The sequence below is a fragment of the Gossypium hirsutum genome, chromosome A12, assembly GCF_007990345.1.
Source record: "Gossypium hirsutum isolate 1008001.06 chromosome A12, Gossypium_hirsutum_v2.1, whole genome shotgun sequence".
Classification (NCBI taxonomy): domain Eukaryota; kingdom Viridiplantae; phylum Streptophyta; class Magnoliopsida; order Malvales; family Malvaceae; genus Gossypium; species Gossypium hirsutum.
The window spans coordinates 77,561,242-77,578,494 of NC_053435.1; the positions used below are offsets into that span (position 1 = coordinate 77,561,242).

Below are 17,253 nucleotides of genomic sequence, written 5' to 3' on the forward strand. Positions count from 1 at the left end.
TCTCGTATTTCACATAAATACCTGTAATAGTTTGTATCAAACTCATGTAACTTCAAATCATCACTGTGGCCATTGAACCATTTGGAATACTATCAGATACTCGGGTATCTCGCACACTAAGTGCCAATACGTGGTCAAAACCACCTTTATCTCATATCTCATATAGATGCTCACTCTCGAGCCATCACTAAGTCTGCTCACACAAGCTATCAGTCAAGCCGTAGCTACCTAGTGCTGCTCACACAAGCTTTAAAGTAACTGCAACAAATGCCAGAAACTCAGCCACCGGTAGGACATACGAGACCATCACCCAAAACACGGTAACCCCTAATGACATGTTATTTGTATCCTATCTATTCCTATGTTTCAACCGGGATCCATACTTTGTCGAATCTTCGTCAAATATTTCCTTGTTGTCGTATCATCACAATTATAACAATTAAGTATTTAAACACATATATAATTTAATGCTTATTAACATACGAACTTACCTCGAATTAATACGGAGACAAATGACCGATCAATCCACTACTTTATCTTTGCCTCGATGTAATTTCGAAGTGGCTTTTCTTGATCTAAATAATCAAATTTAACTACTTTAATAATTATTCTATTCAATTCAATCCAAAATTCATGTTTTGGTAAAATTTTTATTTTGCCCCTATGCTTTTGACCTTTTTACAATTTAGTCCCTAGGCTCGTAAATTGAAATTCATGAAATTTCATCCATAACCAAACCTAGCCAATTTTAGTGCATGCTCATGACAGCCCATACATTCTTCAATTTCACAAATTTAACACACAATTTTCACATTTCTCAATTTAACCCCTATTTGACAATTTCATTAAAAATCTCTTAACAAAAGTTGTTTAACTAACAACAAAGAGTCATTTTGTTCCATTAAAAATCAAAACCCTATTATACTCATCAATGGAAAATCTCAAACTATTCAATATTTTTACAAATTAGTCCCCTAGTTAGCTAGGTTAAGCTACAATGATCCCAAAAACATAAAAATCAACAAAAAACGGGACAAGATAGCACTTACATGCAATGGACTTTCTTTGAAAAATTATCAAGCTTTTTCAAAGCTCTACTTTGCTGGAAAAATTAGTTCATGCATGAATGAAAAAGATAACCCCTTTTTTTCTATTTAATTTTAACCTTTCTTTACTTATTTACCAAATTACCCTTATCTAACTTTAAAAATTTCATAATTGCCAAGCCATGCACATTGACTATCACCTTTAATGGTCCAATAACCATATAAGGACCACTACTTTAAATTTCTATAGCCATTTCATAATTGCCAAGCCTTGCACATCCATTTTCGCACTTTACGCGATTTAGTCCTTTTCATCAAATTGAACATGCAAAATGGTAAAATTTCTTAACGAAATTTTTATACTATAATATTATCATGCTTTAGATCACAAAATAATATTAAAATAAATTTTTTAACTTTGGATTTGTGGTCCCGAAATCGCTGTTCTAATTTCATTGAAACGGGTCGTTACATATGTACATATTTTATATATTAAAGATACCTTTTTTTAGAACTAATTGCTTCTTTAATTCATCAAAATTCAAAAGTTTTAGATAACACTAGAACAAAATAGGTTTTTACGGTATTTTTTTAGCCTTATAGCAGTGCTTCCGCTAAAATAGTTTGCAGCACTTATCAAAGCATAGCAAAAAATACCGTTAAATTTTACGGTATTTATGTGGGAAAATGCCGCAAGAGAGGCAAGCATGTTGTGGCATTTGTGGCTAGAATCGCCACAAAAGATCATGTTTTTTAGCAGCGTTTGTAAAAGAGCCGCTAAAGATCATGTTCTTTTGCGACGTTTGTAGGAAAAACGCCGCTAACATTAACAAATTTTACAAACTTATTTTTATTTCATATAGAACCCGAATTTTCAACATATTTTTCTGTAACTTCAAGTCCAACCAAAAACTTCAAATCGAGATGATACTATCACAAAAGAAATATGTATATGATCTAAATTAATAAATGAAATAACAAAATATATTCAAAAGTTATATTGTTAATATATTCTTACAATAAGAAAAAAAAAGTTTAAGATGGTGGATTCTACGATTGATTCTGCTGAAACATCTTCATCATATTTTGAAGCTGTAGCTGGAGTTCGTCATATTTTCTTGTTGCCTTTGCTACCCTTGTTGCTGCCTCTGTTTCCCTTGCTACTTCCTCCGATTTAAGTGTAGCTAAAGTTCATTGTATTTTCTTTGAACCTCTGCTTCTCTCGATGCTGCTTCTACTTTAAGTTGAGCAATTTGCTCAATTGTGCTCGCTTGCATCTGATCCATCTGGTCTCTTAACCTCTGAACTTCGGCTTGAGCCTGATTCACCGAAGGCATGTATTATTGCGAGCTGATCCAAAATATTGGGTTGGGCTAACAAAAGATCCTTGAAATCAAACCTGACCATACCTTTCAGGACCCAAAAATTCAGTAATATTTCGGTTATCTATGTCTCCCAGATTAATAAAACTATCACTTGAAGCCATTGCTTCATACTTCGCCCTTTTTTCCTTTAGTTTCTCTTAATAAATCAATCAATGAGTTAGAAAGGAAATATATAATCAAAAAAATGCAACATAACTTGGCAGTATTTGCTTTACAAATGACGAATTAAACCATTATAATTAAACATGATAAATATACCTTAATTTTTGCAGCTTTAGTAATCATAGGAGATTTATCTTTCTTTCCAAGTGTAATGTCAAAAAAGCTGAAGGCATCCAACTTTTTGACCAGATGACAATTTCTACAATATGGTAGGAAAAATATTATTTAGTAGAAACTAATTAATATTTGACACGATTAACAAATTTAAAATACTTCTCCATTAGCTACACAAGCAAAACTTTTTAACTCAGCTGTGTGCATGAATTTTTGCTTTTGCCTACTTGTAGTTCCAACTCGCTCACGATCCTACATTATGAAATTATTAGTATGTATATAGCACATAATATAAACAGAAATAATTATAAGAGTTTGGAAGTATGTACTACATCTCCTTTCTTTGAATTCCAAAATCTAACTGCATCTTCCCATTGGTACCTCCGCATTCTCGGCGGGACATTTTGCAATTTCTCTTCGAGGCTTATATTATCTTAAAATATTCCTTCTTTAAAGTAATTTTATGGTCTCTCCATTTCTTTGCTAATGTTTTCTTCACATAATTATTCGAGACCGCTAAAGCAAATCTCTCCTGCAAATAACATAAGTTTAGAAAGTAAATATAAATGAAAATTAAACCAAAGTATTATAAATTACATTCAGGTTATTAACTTAATATTATCGAGAGCTTGATTTTTGTTACTATCAGGCATATGATGCCATGACTCGTAGTTGATTGACAACAGATTGGCATTTCGTGCTATAATGCCAAAGTATCCTGCTAAAAGTCGAGCTTTTGATCCAATAGACTGACCATGACTATTTCTAGATACTTTGACACGCTCCACAGAATTTAGATCGTATAAATCCTTTAATAGCGTAGTCCTCGAGTTTTGCGCCTCCCACCATTTTTAGCTAAAAAAAATTGTATATGATAATATAAGTGTTTGAAACAAAAAAACAATAATAAAAGTTAACATGCATTTAAATTACAGTTAACATTACTTTGAATTTCTACAGGTTCGTCAACTGTATTCAGAACATTTGAAGATGCAATAGCAATATATTGATCACTATTTGTTTCTTCCGAATTTAGAGGATTTTGAATAATACTTAGATCTTGCAATCTTCTTCTAGGCATATTATCTGCAATGCACATAATATAGTTGAAATATTAGTAACTAATTACAGAAATAATAGTAATGTATGTATATATAACAAGATCAAGATTTAAATTATAATACAACATATAATTAAAAAACGTAAAATATTAATACATCATGATTTGTAAATATCTTCATTCACATCCTGGCGAACCAATTGAAATTGTGTACTAGTACTATGGATAGTTTCATTTAAGTCCTGTTCTGGAAAAGACAAAGTTTCTGATCTTTCGTCAATGTCATCTCTACTTCCATTGCCCATGTCAAACAAGTCTCTAGGGGTGTTACGGAGTACAACGTACCAATCGTCATCAATTGGATCTTTCGAGTAAAATATTTGATTTGAGAAGAAAATACATACGGCTCGTTTATCAATTGTTGTCCAATGTGAATTAATCGAGAGAAGTTTACCATTATAAACCAAATTGATCTTTTTTAATTCCGCGAGCAGTATTAACATCACCCCAATCACATCGAAATAAGACAACCTTTTGTTTGCCATAGTAATCCAACTTAATAATGTCCATAAGAAGTCTGGAATACTCTACTTTTGCCTCAACAGGATTACTGTCCCTAGCACTAGCATAACTTGTAATTGAAGAATTAACAATTATTCCACAATTTTGAGTCCTTCTCAATCTTTCGCTAGATTTTGTATGAAACTTGAATCCATTAATGAGGAAGGCATTATATCTTTTTACTATTCTATTCGGACCTTGGGAAATCCATTTAACTTCTTCACTGGCGTCCTTTCCACTCCAAACCTATTGAATTAAAAGTAAATTGATTAATTATAATGTTATACGAAAACATTATTATTTGTCACTGAAAGCTTCAATTGCATACTGTTTGCCCTAACCATTCATGACAACATTCTGTAAATAACTTATGAATCTCTTGATGTTGTAATCTTCGGGAGCGTGAATGAGATTTTAAGACTTGTTTAAACTCACTATGTTAAAAAGTAGATTACTTGGTTAGAAAATAAACAAATGAAAAAGACGAATATTTATCAAATTCTAAAACTTACTTACGTAATGGTTCAATTGAATCACGGTGAACAAGAACATATCAATGTGCTTGTACCTAAGATCTATCATCTAAGTGTGCAATTTCAACTTTACCTTTTGGTTGTTCATAACTTCGAAATAGATAAGTTCAACTAAGTTATGATTAGTGAGCCCAGTATTTCTACTTGGTCTATTCAGTCTTGTTTTAACATCTTCTAAATATCTAGAGAAGAAATTCATACACTCCTTTACTAAGTAACTTCAGCAATTGATCTTTCTGGATAACGTTTACTACGACAATAAGACTTCAATTTGCATAGAAACCTAAACACAATATACAAAATTACCAAAAGTTGTAATTAATGGTATATTCATGAATGAATGAAAAGTTTTCAAATAAATTACCACCTCTTTATATGATACATCCACTAATAAAAATCGATCCACCAAGTTTTGCTTCATGAAGGAGATGGATTAGCAAGTGCACCATAATAATGAAGAAGGAAAGTAGAAAGATCTTCTCCAAGTTGCATAAATTCAAAGGCGGTTCGATCTTGTACTGTTTCAAGTTCTTCAACAATCAAAACTTTGCCACAAATAGCTTTCATTATATTGGATAGTTCAATTAAACAAGACGTCACCTTTTTTAACATACAACAGCGTAAAGCAACTAGCAGTAAATCTTGCATCAAGATGTGATAATCATTTGATTTTAGGGAATATAGTCTTTGATATTTAAGACTCAGACATCGAGATATATGTGATGCATACGCATCTGGAACCTTTATATCCTTCAACACCGTGCAAAACACTTCTTTTTCTTTCTTCAATATTGTAAAAATAAAAGGCGGCAATCGAGATTTTCCATTCGGAAGTAATTAAGGATGAAGATCACGCCGAATTCCTATGTCAACTAGATCAAGTCGACTCTTAAGATTGTCTTTCTATTTTCTATCAACATTGAGAATTGTCCCGATGATATTTTCGCAAACATTTTTTTTAATATGCAAGACATTGAGATTGTGTCACAAAATGTGATGCTCCCAATAAGGCAACTAAAAAAATACTTCTTTTTTCCCACAATTTCACCTTATGAGGATCATCCTCTTCATCAGATTCATCATCACTCTACAGGTCAACATCGCCATCATACGCCTCCCTCAGTCTTTTTTTTGTTTGCATGTTGGGTGGTTGATTTATCTTTCCATAACTGAAATTGGTATCTTTTAACATGAACAAGATTTCAGATCTAATGGTTTTCTCTGGAGCTTTTCTGAGCTCTTTAGTACTATCAAATAGAGTCCTCTGAAATCTAAATCTATGATTTCCATCTAACCACCGACGATGCCATATATAAGAGAACTTTTTCCCATTATACAACCACTTCGAACATGTTTGCGCAGCACAACAAGGACAAGCATAAAGTCCTTTGGTTCTCCGACCAGATAAATTGGCATAAGCCGAAAAATCATTAATAGTCCGCAACAAAGCTACACGTAAATAAAAGTTCTCTTTTATCAAGACATCATATGTTTCAACACCCGCCCATAACTATTTAAGCTCTTCCATAAGTGGCTGCATATAAATGTCAATATCATTCTGGGACCTTTCTCTCCACAGATAATCATATATAAGATAAAAGAAGATTGTTTCATGCAAATCCACAGAGGCAAATTGTAAGGAACAAGCATTATAAGCCAAGTACTGTATGAAGTACTCATGATTTTAAAAGGATTAAATCCATTAGATGCTAGCCAGAGCCTCACATTCCGAGGATCGCTTGCAAAGCTTGGAAATTTACTGTCAAATGATTTCCAAGCTAAAGAATCCGTAGGATGCCTTAATAATCCATCACCGGTTCGTTAATCATGATGCCACCTCATAAACTCGGCTATTTTTGACAACATGAAAAGCCTTTGAAGCTTTGGTATTAGTGGAAAATATTGCAAAATATTTACTGGCTTCTTTCTTGACTGTGCCTCACCTTCATCCTCATTTACATCTTCTGCATTCCTATTTATCCAATGAGATTTACCACAAACATGACAAGACTGTTGGTTTTCCTGATCACCTCCATACAACATGCAGTCATTTGGGAAACTATGAATTTTGTCGTATCCAAGGCCTAAATCCTTTATCAGTTTCTTCATATCTTTACATGAATGAGAGATTTTTGCAAACAGAAACATATCTCTCAAAAACTCTAACAGCAGCATAAAAGATTTTCTGGTCCACCCTCCCAAACATTTTAAGTGAAAAAGACGAATACAAAATGACAGTTTTGAAAATTTCGATCCCTCATAAAGTTTTTCATTCATTTCATTAAGTAACTAGTAAAACTTTGCTGCTTCTCCATTTAGCTCTTCATCAGGTGCACTTCTTTCTGTTTTGTTAAAAACATTTCCACTAATATTACAATCATCAAATGCAATAATTTCAAGTGGAAGTGATTGCAAACCATGACTGTGCATATTAAATGCATCTCGCAACATACCTTCCATGTCATCTTCTCTAACAGATTGATAGTAAGCATTATGAGGACAAGTCGAGTTAATCATTGAAGAGGTTCTACGAGGTGTACACTCTCCATAGAAAATTTATTTTTATACCCCCTAATAAAGCCATCAACAATTAGATGTTCGTAGACAACTTCATGAATATGCCAATTGATGTTGCCACACTTTTTACACGGGAAAAGAATCATATTCTCTTGGCTTGCATTTTGAAATGCAAAATTTAGAAAATTTTGCACTCCATTTCGATAGTCATTGCTTACCCTTGACAAATCCATCCAACTCTTATCCATTTCGTAGTTCTTGGAGTCTAAAGTTAACAATAAATTACGATTACTTAAGTGTTCTAAATAGATTTAAATCATGTTATGGCACTAAAATAGATAATATATATCAAGTATCTAACTATTTAAAATATATATATTAGTGACAACATTTTATGTTTGGATACTCCAAATTCACTATAAAAAATTTACCTTGAAGATTTAATGTATTGTATTTTAATGGGTGTAAACTAATTCAAGTAAGTTGTTTATTTATAAGAATAATTAAGAGTAGGGAAAAACAATAGTGTTGCCCTAATTTCTGTGATTTTTATATATTTTGATCCAAAGTTTTATGTAAGTTATGATATGATATATATTTTTTATATTCTTTAAATGTTAGAAATTGCATTTTTTTATATTCTTTAAATGTTTATGTAAGTTATGATTATCGTCTTTAAATAGTAACTTTAAATATTGACTCTTTTAATTATACTCTTTTAAATTTTAAATTTGTGTTTTTTTATCACATTTATGTTTACTATACTTAAAAGGACAAAAATTAACAAATTAATAGTTATATGTTAATAAAGTTAATATTTGTTAATTTTTCATCTATTTTGAGTTATTTTGATAAAAAACACAAATTTAAAAATTAAAAGAGTCAAAATAATTAAATGAATGATTAAAATAATTTTTTTTAAGTTAGATGATATTATGCCTTCGTTTTTTTATTTTGTTTTTTTTTTATTTTTTATAAGAATGGTCATAGAATGGGTCATTATATACGTACCTACTTGAATTTGATAAATTACCCCTACTTGATACCTAAATTGGCTTACGATTTCTATGTTTAAATATCAATTAAATAAAAAAAATTTAGATATGTCAAATTCAAGCAACTTTGAATATATTAACTCTTTTAGAATTCAACAAATGATATTTTTGACCTATATTAACTCTATGGCATAGTCACAGTGTTGAGGAAGCAACTTGGGAACCAGAAGAAACTATGAGATCTCAGTACCCCTACCTCTTTTCAAGTAAGTTTCGAGGACGAAATTTATTAAGGGGGAGAATTGTAACGACCCGGTAGTTATGGGTATCAGATAGTGAATTTTTGGGTCTACAATTTCATAAAATGGACTTGTAAATATTTATTTAAAATATTTATGAAGCTAGTTGAGTAGTTAATTAGGTTTTAGTTAGGTGAATTTGCAAGAATTAAGAGTAATTAGGTATAAAGACTAATTTGCATAAAGAATGAAAGTTGAATTATAAATTAAAAAAAAGTAAAAAGACTAAATAAAAAATTATGCGAATTGCATTAAATGAGGCGGCATAAGTGTTTATTAATATAAAAATCTAAAGTTAAAAAAAAAATAATATTATAATAATAAACCTTAATCTTTAAGTAAATATATATTATATTATATTATATTATATTATAATAATAATATAAAAAGAAAAAGAAATAGAAAAAGAGAAGGATAGAACGAAACATAGAAGGAAAGGAAGAAAAAGCAAAGAAAAGGAGAAAGAATGAGAATTAGGGTTTTAAATGCTCAAAACTCAATTGGTTAGTCAATTTAGTTCATTTTCTTGTAATTTTTATGTTTTTAGAATCTCGGTATTAAATACTACTTGACCTATGTCAAAATTTTAGAAATTATTGAGTTTTTAAATGTTGTCTATATTGAATAATTTGAGTATTAGGGATTAAATTGATAGAATGTTTGAGATAGGAATGATAAAGGATTGAATTGTAGAATAAATTATAAAATTTGAGTATTAGGGACTAAATTGTGAAAATTTTGAAATTTAGAGATTTAAGTGAAATTAGAAAGTTAAATCTAGTTTAAAGTGGAAATTGAATGAAAATATAGGATTAATTGTGAAGAAATAAAGTTAGTCTCGGTTTAGGGACTAAATTAGAATATAGGCAAATGTTGAGTAAAAATTGAAAATATTCAATGTGAAATTGAATTGTATTGTATTAATGAATTTTAACTGTTTTAATTTTGTAGCTAACGTTGTGCCAGAAACCTCAACTAAGAAGGGAAAAGATAAAGTCAACGAGGAATAGCTCGGAAATTCTGGTTTGTATTTCTATAATCCGAAACTAGTTATTAATTGTTGTAATTTTTTATTTAATGTATATGGTAAGTGTTGAGGTAAGTAATTGATATTTTGATAATTGATTGAATGAATCGAATTGGTAGATATATATATATATTGAATGAATTATTTTTGAATTGAAGTGATTATGTGTAATTATGTAATTATATGAAAAATCAGTATTGGATATTGATTATATCTGAAATGAAAAATTAAACCCTATTAACTGTATCGAGCTGAGTCGGATATAGATGGCTTGCTATAAGATTGAAAGGGTTCAGGGATTTCTTCGACTTTGAGTCGATGAGACACTGAGTGTCAATTTATTACTTCAAATTTATTCGATGAGGCACTGGGTTCCAATTTAATTTGGTTTAGCCGATGAGACACTGGCTGCCAATTTATTACTTCGAATTATCCGATGAGATACTAGGTACCAAACTAGAGTGTTTTGGTTGGATTCGTGTATCTGTTGGAGTCCAAGTCGTGTTAATAGGGGTAATTAAATGAAATGATACTATTATTGGTATTGGAAAACATTGAATGTGAAATGAAAATGAGACACATGAATTGTGTATTACATTGTGAAAAAGCTATTTGTATAGCAAGTATGAGATTTGAAATAGCAAGTGATGAGAATTGAATATGTTATGAATGATGTGTTTATGAATTGATGAATTGAATGACTAATGTTATTGCGTGATTAAATATATATTATAATATCTTGCCTTTAATTATTCGAATTATAGAAATACCACTGAGTTTATACTCAGAGTACGGTTTTGTTTTTCGTGCGCAGATTAGGGACTTGATTTTGATTTCCGATTCAGCATCCAAACAATGATCCCGATCTCAAACGTGGTGATGTTTATCCATTTGTGTCGGTATTTACCTAGGATGTCTAAATGTTAATCATTTTGTGGGTTGATTGTACATAAGGTTATAAGTTAATATTGGTTGGTTATAAATATATATGTATGAGTATGTGTTTATGTTTATGTTTGAGGTTATAATATGGCATGTTTAAGTTAATGTTTAAATGGACATGTTATAGGTAAATTAGATTGAATTTAGCATGTTTACAAATTGGATTTATATGATGTCTTATTTATGTGTTTCGATGATATAATTGTGATACCTATAACGGTACATTGGTTAGATACCTAGGTTGACTGTTCTGACATGTTTTGAATGTATTTGATCTGAAAAGTCCGGTAATGCTTCGTAACCCTGCTCTGGTGACAGATAATGGTTACCGTGTAACTCTCTGACTTGGGTCACACGGCCAAGCCACACGCTCGTGTGCTAGGCTATGTACCCTTTCGAAATGACCTCGCACGCACGTGTCCTAGCTATGTGTCTCACACGGCCAAGTCACAAGCTCATGTGTCTGGCCGTGTGGACCAAAAAGGTGCCTTAAACAACCAATTTACCATTTCCTACATGCTCGGGCATTAAACAACTTAAAAACCATTCATTTAACCTATTTATAACATAATCAAACACATTCAAATCATGCTAAAACAATCATCTTAAGTGTCAACCAATGTACCCTCATTAGTACCTCATTTATATCATCAAATCCTATTATCAAAGCATCATTTTAATCCAAATTATAAACCTACCGAATTCAATCCATTTTGCCTAATTCATAAACACTTAAGCATAAATTTAAATTCACATGCACCTATCTAGATTTGGTTCAATTTACCATGCCATAGTATGGCTTCAAACACAAACACATATTTATATGTATATACCAAACTAACATTACTCTTATAACCTTATTTACAATCCATCCACAAAATAATTATCATTTAGACATCCTAGGTACATGCCAATACAAGAGATAAACATCACCACATTTGATTTCGGAATCGTTGTTGAATCTTGTATTGGCGATCAAAAGTGAAGTACTTAATCTGCGCACAGGAAAAAAATAAAACCGTATGCTGAGTAAAACTCAGTGGTATTTCTATAATCCGAATATTTAAAGACAAGAGATTACAATTGTATAACTGAAATATAAACTCATATTAATATTTAAAAATCACAACTACCATTTACCAAATCTTTGAATTCATACATAATAGCATATCATTTCACACTATATTCAACTTACACATGCTATCATATTTCATTTGTTTCACAAATATCCCAATTCTCATACTTGCTATATAATTAGCTTTTTCACAATTTGGTTCACATTTCATTTAAACAATAACATTATCCATTCCATATCTACTTCATGGGTACATAACTCATGTATCTCATTTTCTTGTTCCAAATCACTATCACATTTTCAATTCTCATACAATATCATCTAATATCAATCATAGTACCGTTTTATTTAATTACCCCTATTAGCACGACTCGGACTCGGACTCGGACAGATACATGGATCCAACCAACATACCAGTTTGGCACCCAGTGCCTCATAGGATAAATCCGAAGTTATATGCGCCCAATGCTATATACATTGGCATCCAGTGTCTCATTGGTTAAACCGAAGTAAATTGGCACCCAGTGCCTCATCGACTCGAAGTCGAAGAAATCCTTGAACTCTTCTTATCCTATGACATGCTATCTATAACCGACTCAGCCCGATACAATTAATAAGGTTTAATTTCACATTTTAGATATAACCAATATCCAATACTAATTTTTTATATAATCGCATATATACACATGAATTAAATTCAATTTATAATAATCAATATCCAGCTTTCACATTAACACATATATTCATTTAAATTTAATAATCAAGACATTCAATATGAATCTACCAATTCAATCCATTTCAATCAATTATCAAAATTCCAATTACTCACCTCAAAACACTTACTATATGCATTAAATTGAATTATAACAATTAACAACTAAGTTTGGGTTATAGAAATACAAACCATGAATTCTGAGTTATTCTATATCGATTTTATCTTTCCTCTTTCTAGTCGAGGATTCCGGTACGACGTTAGCTATGAAATTAAACAATTAAAATTCATCAATATAACACAATTCAATTTCATATTGAATATTTAAATTTTTACTCAATATTTGCCGAAATTCCAATTTAGTCCCTAAACCGAGACTAATTTTTATTCTTCACATTTAATTCTATATTTTCATACAAATTCCACTTTAAGCTAATTTAACTCTCTATTTTCACTTCAATCCTTAAATTTTTAATTTTTCACAATTTAGTCCCTATTACTCAAAATTTACAATTTATTCTATAATTTAATCCTTTTTCATTCCTAGCTTAAAAATCTATCAATTTAATCTCTAATAGTAAAATTATTCAACATTAAAAACTTTTAATAACTTAATAATTGCTAAAATTTCGAAATGGGTCAGGTAACCCTAAGTACCGGGATTCCAAAAACATCAAATTTACAAGAAAATGGACTAAATTAATTAACCAATTGAACTTTGAAATTTTGAAGCCCTTGGCCGTGCATTCTTTCCTTTCTCCCTTTCTTTCATTTTCTTTCTTTTCATTTTACTTTAATTTATTATAATATTATATAATATATATACTTACTTAATAATTAAGATAACATATTTTATCTTTTATTATTATAATATATAAAATAAATTTACATATAATATATATAATTCATTGACTGTCCCACCTAAAGAAATAATGGTAAAATTACTTCTTTAGTCCCTTTAATTATTCTTTAATCTATAATTCAACTTTCACCCTATATACAATTTAGTCCTCATACCTAATTACATTTAATTCAAGTAAATTCACTTAACAGAAGTCTAATTAACTACACAACTAGCTTCATAAATATTTATTAAAAATATTTACGAGTCCGAACCTAGCTTCGTAAATATTTATTAAAAATATTTACGAGTCTGATTTACAGGAATGGAGTCTCGGGATTGCACTTTCCAACACCCCTAACTATAGGATCGTTACACATAAAACCTGCTTATCATTCTTTTTTCCCATCAAAATCAGATAATGAAGATAACTAAAATTCATTACTAGCTTGTTACTGGATCATATAGAAATGAAATAAAATAAGATAAAATAAGTGAGACACTAAGCGAGAAAGCCTTCCTAAAGGGAGTAAAAATAGTGCTCGAAACCTTAAAATGAAAATTCACAAAACTACTTAGTTCATAACATAAAATTTGTAGATAAAAATAAATTAAATAACCGTTCAATTTCTCACCTGTAACACTCCCTGGTTTTGTAAACAAAATTTGATATTGCACAGTCGATTTTCACCAAAAAGCTGAAACAAAACAAGAATCCGAATATTTATCCACTTGATTTTCTAGTTGATTTCAATTCAATCAGCCAAGTAAACAAATATGCAATCTTATATATACAATAAAAAAGCAAAGAATAGATGAAAACACTCGACTTTTTTTTTAATTTTTCTGGAGAAACAAACGGAAATAACAAAAATGTAGAATGGAAAAAAGAAAAAAAAAGATAAATTTTCCTAAGACTCACGGAGGCTGGCGAGTGAGTTGGTTGCTGGGTAAAGTGGCTAGGCGTCGATTGCTCGGTTATAGCCTCTGAGGAAAGGGGAGCACATTGGATGTTTAGGGTTTCGGGAAATCATATAATGTGGATGGGTGATGATATCGAGCAAAGAAAAAGGATATCGAAGAAAGAAAGTAGACTAAGAAAAAAAAAACATGAGAAAGAAAGAAAAGGGATCAACAGACTGAGAAAGAAAGCAGGTAACTCGTCGAAGATGATATCAAAAAAGAAAAAGGATCTTTGATTTCTTTGTGAAAATGGAGCCGTCTCAATAAAAAGTAAATAAATTTGTGACATTTTTTTCATAAACGCCGCTATTGTTTTATCTTTTGCGACGTTTATAGGAAAAATGCCACTAATGGTATATATTTGCAACGTTTTTTGTCCAAATGCCACTAAAAACGCTGCTAAAAACTTAATTTGTTGTAGTGTAATTAGTATCGTATGGTATAGACATGTTGAAAATGATATTTATTTAATATAAATTTATATTTATTATTTAAATTTTTTATATAATACATAAAAATTATATATAATGCACTGTTAGTACATGAAGAAGCAGAAGATCAAACCTAGCTCCCTCAAATAGATTGTCTGAATGTCATTAACCAAGCAATAATCTTTTGCATTGACCTGGTTTCAATTCTCTTTTTCATTTTGATATATGTATTTTGAAGAATTTATTTATTTATTGAGTTTGTTTGATTTATCATTTTCTTATTTTGTTTTCTAGTACTTGCAAAAGATAGAGATGGAGCAAATGAACACGAGAGGATTATATTTTATCTAATCGGGGAAAGTATAAGTGATTAAATAAGTTTTGGGATATTTAGTTATAAGTCCTTCCATAATTTTTATTTTACTTATGATTTGCCATTCATGGATAGTGTATGAGATTCATACGCTGATTATGCATACTAATATATAAATATCATTATTTAAAATATTTTCATGGAATTATAAATCACAATTCGAGGCCTCGTTAATTAACAAAATAAAAGAAAATTAAATAACTTAAAAAAATAAAAATAATAACTCTATTGTCTATTCTTATCTACAAAGGTTAATTTTCCTCTTTTGCATGTAAAGTAATAATACACAATTACCCTGTTTTTTCTTTTTGGCTTATCCAAAAATCTTTTCCAAAAAGAAAAAGGAAAATCAATTTAATAACTTCCCAGTTTTTGCCGGTGATGCTTATATAATACTCTCATGGCGGTGGCCCTGAAAGGACAGTTTGAACTAACGAAACCATTTACTAAATGGAGATAAGTACTGAGTTCATGGCAACTCACTACGCCTTCCTTACACAAGTACGGGCATTCTTTACTGCTTAATCTCAGTTCTTGTCCCACATCAGCATAAACCAGCGGCGCGTCTTCCACGCGTTTCCGTACCCATCTCGGCAACCCCACCACGTTCAGAGCTTGGTTGTTTGTCATTTCCGTGTCGTCGTTGTCGATTACGAAGCCTGGTACTTTGGTGATAAGGTCGTCGGAGTTTACTATACGTAGAATCTTTGTCCCGCTTTTCTCTAGTTGGCATCGGAAGTTTTGGTTACCGACGCGCGGTCCGCCGAACGAGATAACGGTGACCATTGGCGCGTCGGAAAAAGTGGAGTTGATGTCGTACGCCGCGAGGGTGGCGAGTGCAGCGCCGAGGCTGTGGCCGGTGATGGTAAAGCTAAGAGGTTCGTCGCCGTAGGTTTGGAGTACCCTCCCGATTTCTTCCCTTACCATGTGTTGTAAACTGGGACACGTGTCGCTACCCGAAGTGTAGAGGCTTAAGAACCCACTCTCCACCATGGCCCCACCGTTTTCAGGGCCCACAACGTTAACCACGTCATCAGGGAGGCACGTCAGCGTGGCGCGTAAATTCTCGAGCCATTCTAAACAAGTAGCGGTGCCTCTGAAGGCAATCACGACATCCCGCCGGCCAAGCCTGGCGATTTCTTCCTTATCCTGACAAACCGCCACGTACCCGATCCAGCTCGACCGAGTCAAAACCCAACTCGGTCCCCTGTCTACCCAACCCGGCAACTGAATCCCACATGTAGCTCGTAAGTGTTTGATGGGTTTATAACCGGTCTCCCCAATGCACGACCGAGTCAGTATAGAGTTCTTGTGGAACTTAGACGTAGCGTAAGTAGGTGACGACGGATCAAAATCGAAAGACTGGTAAGCCGCTTCCACGAACCGACCGTATTTTAAAATCTCACTTCGTAAAATATCATCGAGTGGATCAAGCAAGCCTTCCCAGTTGTTTATCCCTTGATACTCCATCCAATGCTTTGCGAGTTTCCCTGAGTTAGAGTGAGTCAAAACTGAGTCATGCTTCAAAGGTGTCCATGAAAACTCAGAGTTTTCATTAAGCTTTAGAGGATTGATAATGGTGGAAGAAGGGATAGTGTAATGAGTGAGCTTTGGAATAGTGACTGCAATAGCAGCAACTCTCATATTCTAAGACAACAAAAAAAGAAGCTTTAAATGTTTATTGTCTGAATATAGTTGTTGCTATTTTGGATGGTTACATAATTCAGCTTAAATGGAGGAACCAAAAAAGAAAAACAATGGGGTTTTTATAGAGGGAAGAGACAGAGTGTGAGCATGGCCATGGACGGCGGTGCATGCATGTAGGCACTTACACGTACTGCTAAGTTTATGGATATTTCAAAATCTAAAAGAAAGAAAGAAAGAAAAAAGAGTGAAAGTGAAGTGTGTGATGAGATTTTATTTGTTCAACTAAGTGAAAAATAGTAACAGGAAAAACGGCCGTGGGACCAAACGGTGGTATGTAGGTGAGGTTCTGATGGTGATGGAATATAAACGGTAAAAATAATTAGAAAATTACATATCGAATAACTAAAATTAGATGAAATTTTAATTAAAAAATTAATTTTTATTTGATTTAATATATAAAAATAAATTTTTTAAATAAAAAAATTAATTAGATTCAACAAGATTTTGACAGGGACCCACAACTTGAATGTTGGAAAAATGACCAAACTTTTTTGTCATTCCGACCATTGG

At 31.7% G+C, this 17,253-nt stretch overlaps 1 protein-coding gene across 1 annotated transcript; it reads right to left on the reverse strand.

The window, feature by feature from the left end:
• Positions 1–15,274: 15,274 nt before the first annotated feature.
• On the reverse strand, positions 15,275–16,755 carry LOC107938619 (phospholipase A(1) DAD1, chloroplastic). Its single transcript, XM_016871851.2, has one exon. The coding sequence runs from the start codon at positions 16,678–16,680 to the stop codon at positions 15,391–15,393; it is 1,290 nt and encodes a 429-aa protein (XP_016727340.1). The 5' UTR covers positions 16,681–16,755; the 3' UTR covers positions 15,275–15,390.
• Between the last annotated feature and the right edge of the window lie 498 nt (positions 16,756–17,253).

Excerpts from the sequence above, each read along its gene's own strand:
- LOC107938619 (XM_016871851.2), bottom strand. The coding sequence starts at position 16,680 with ATGAGAGTTGCTGCTATTGCAGTCACTATTCCAAAGCTCACTCATTAC.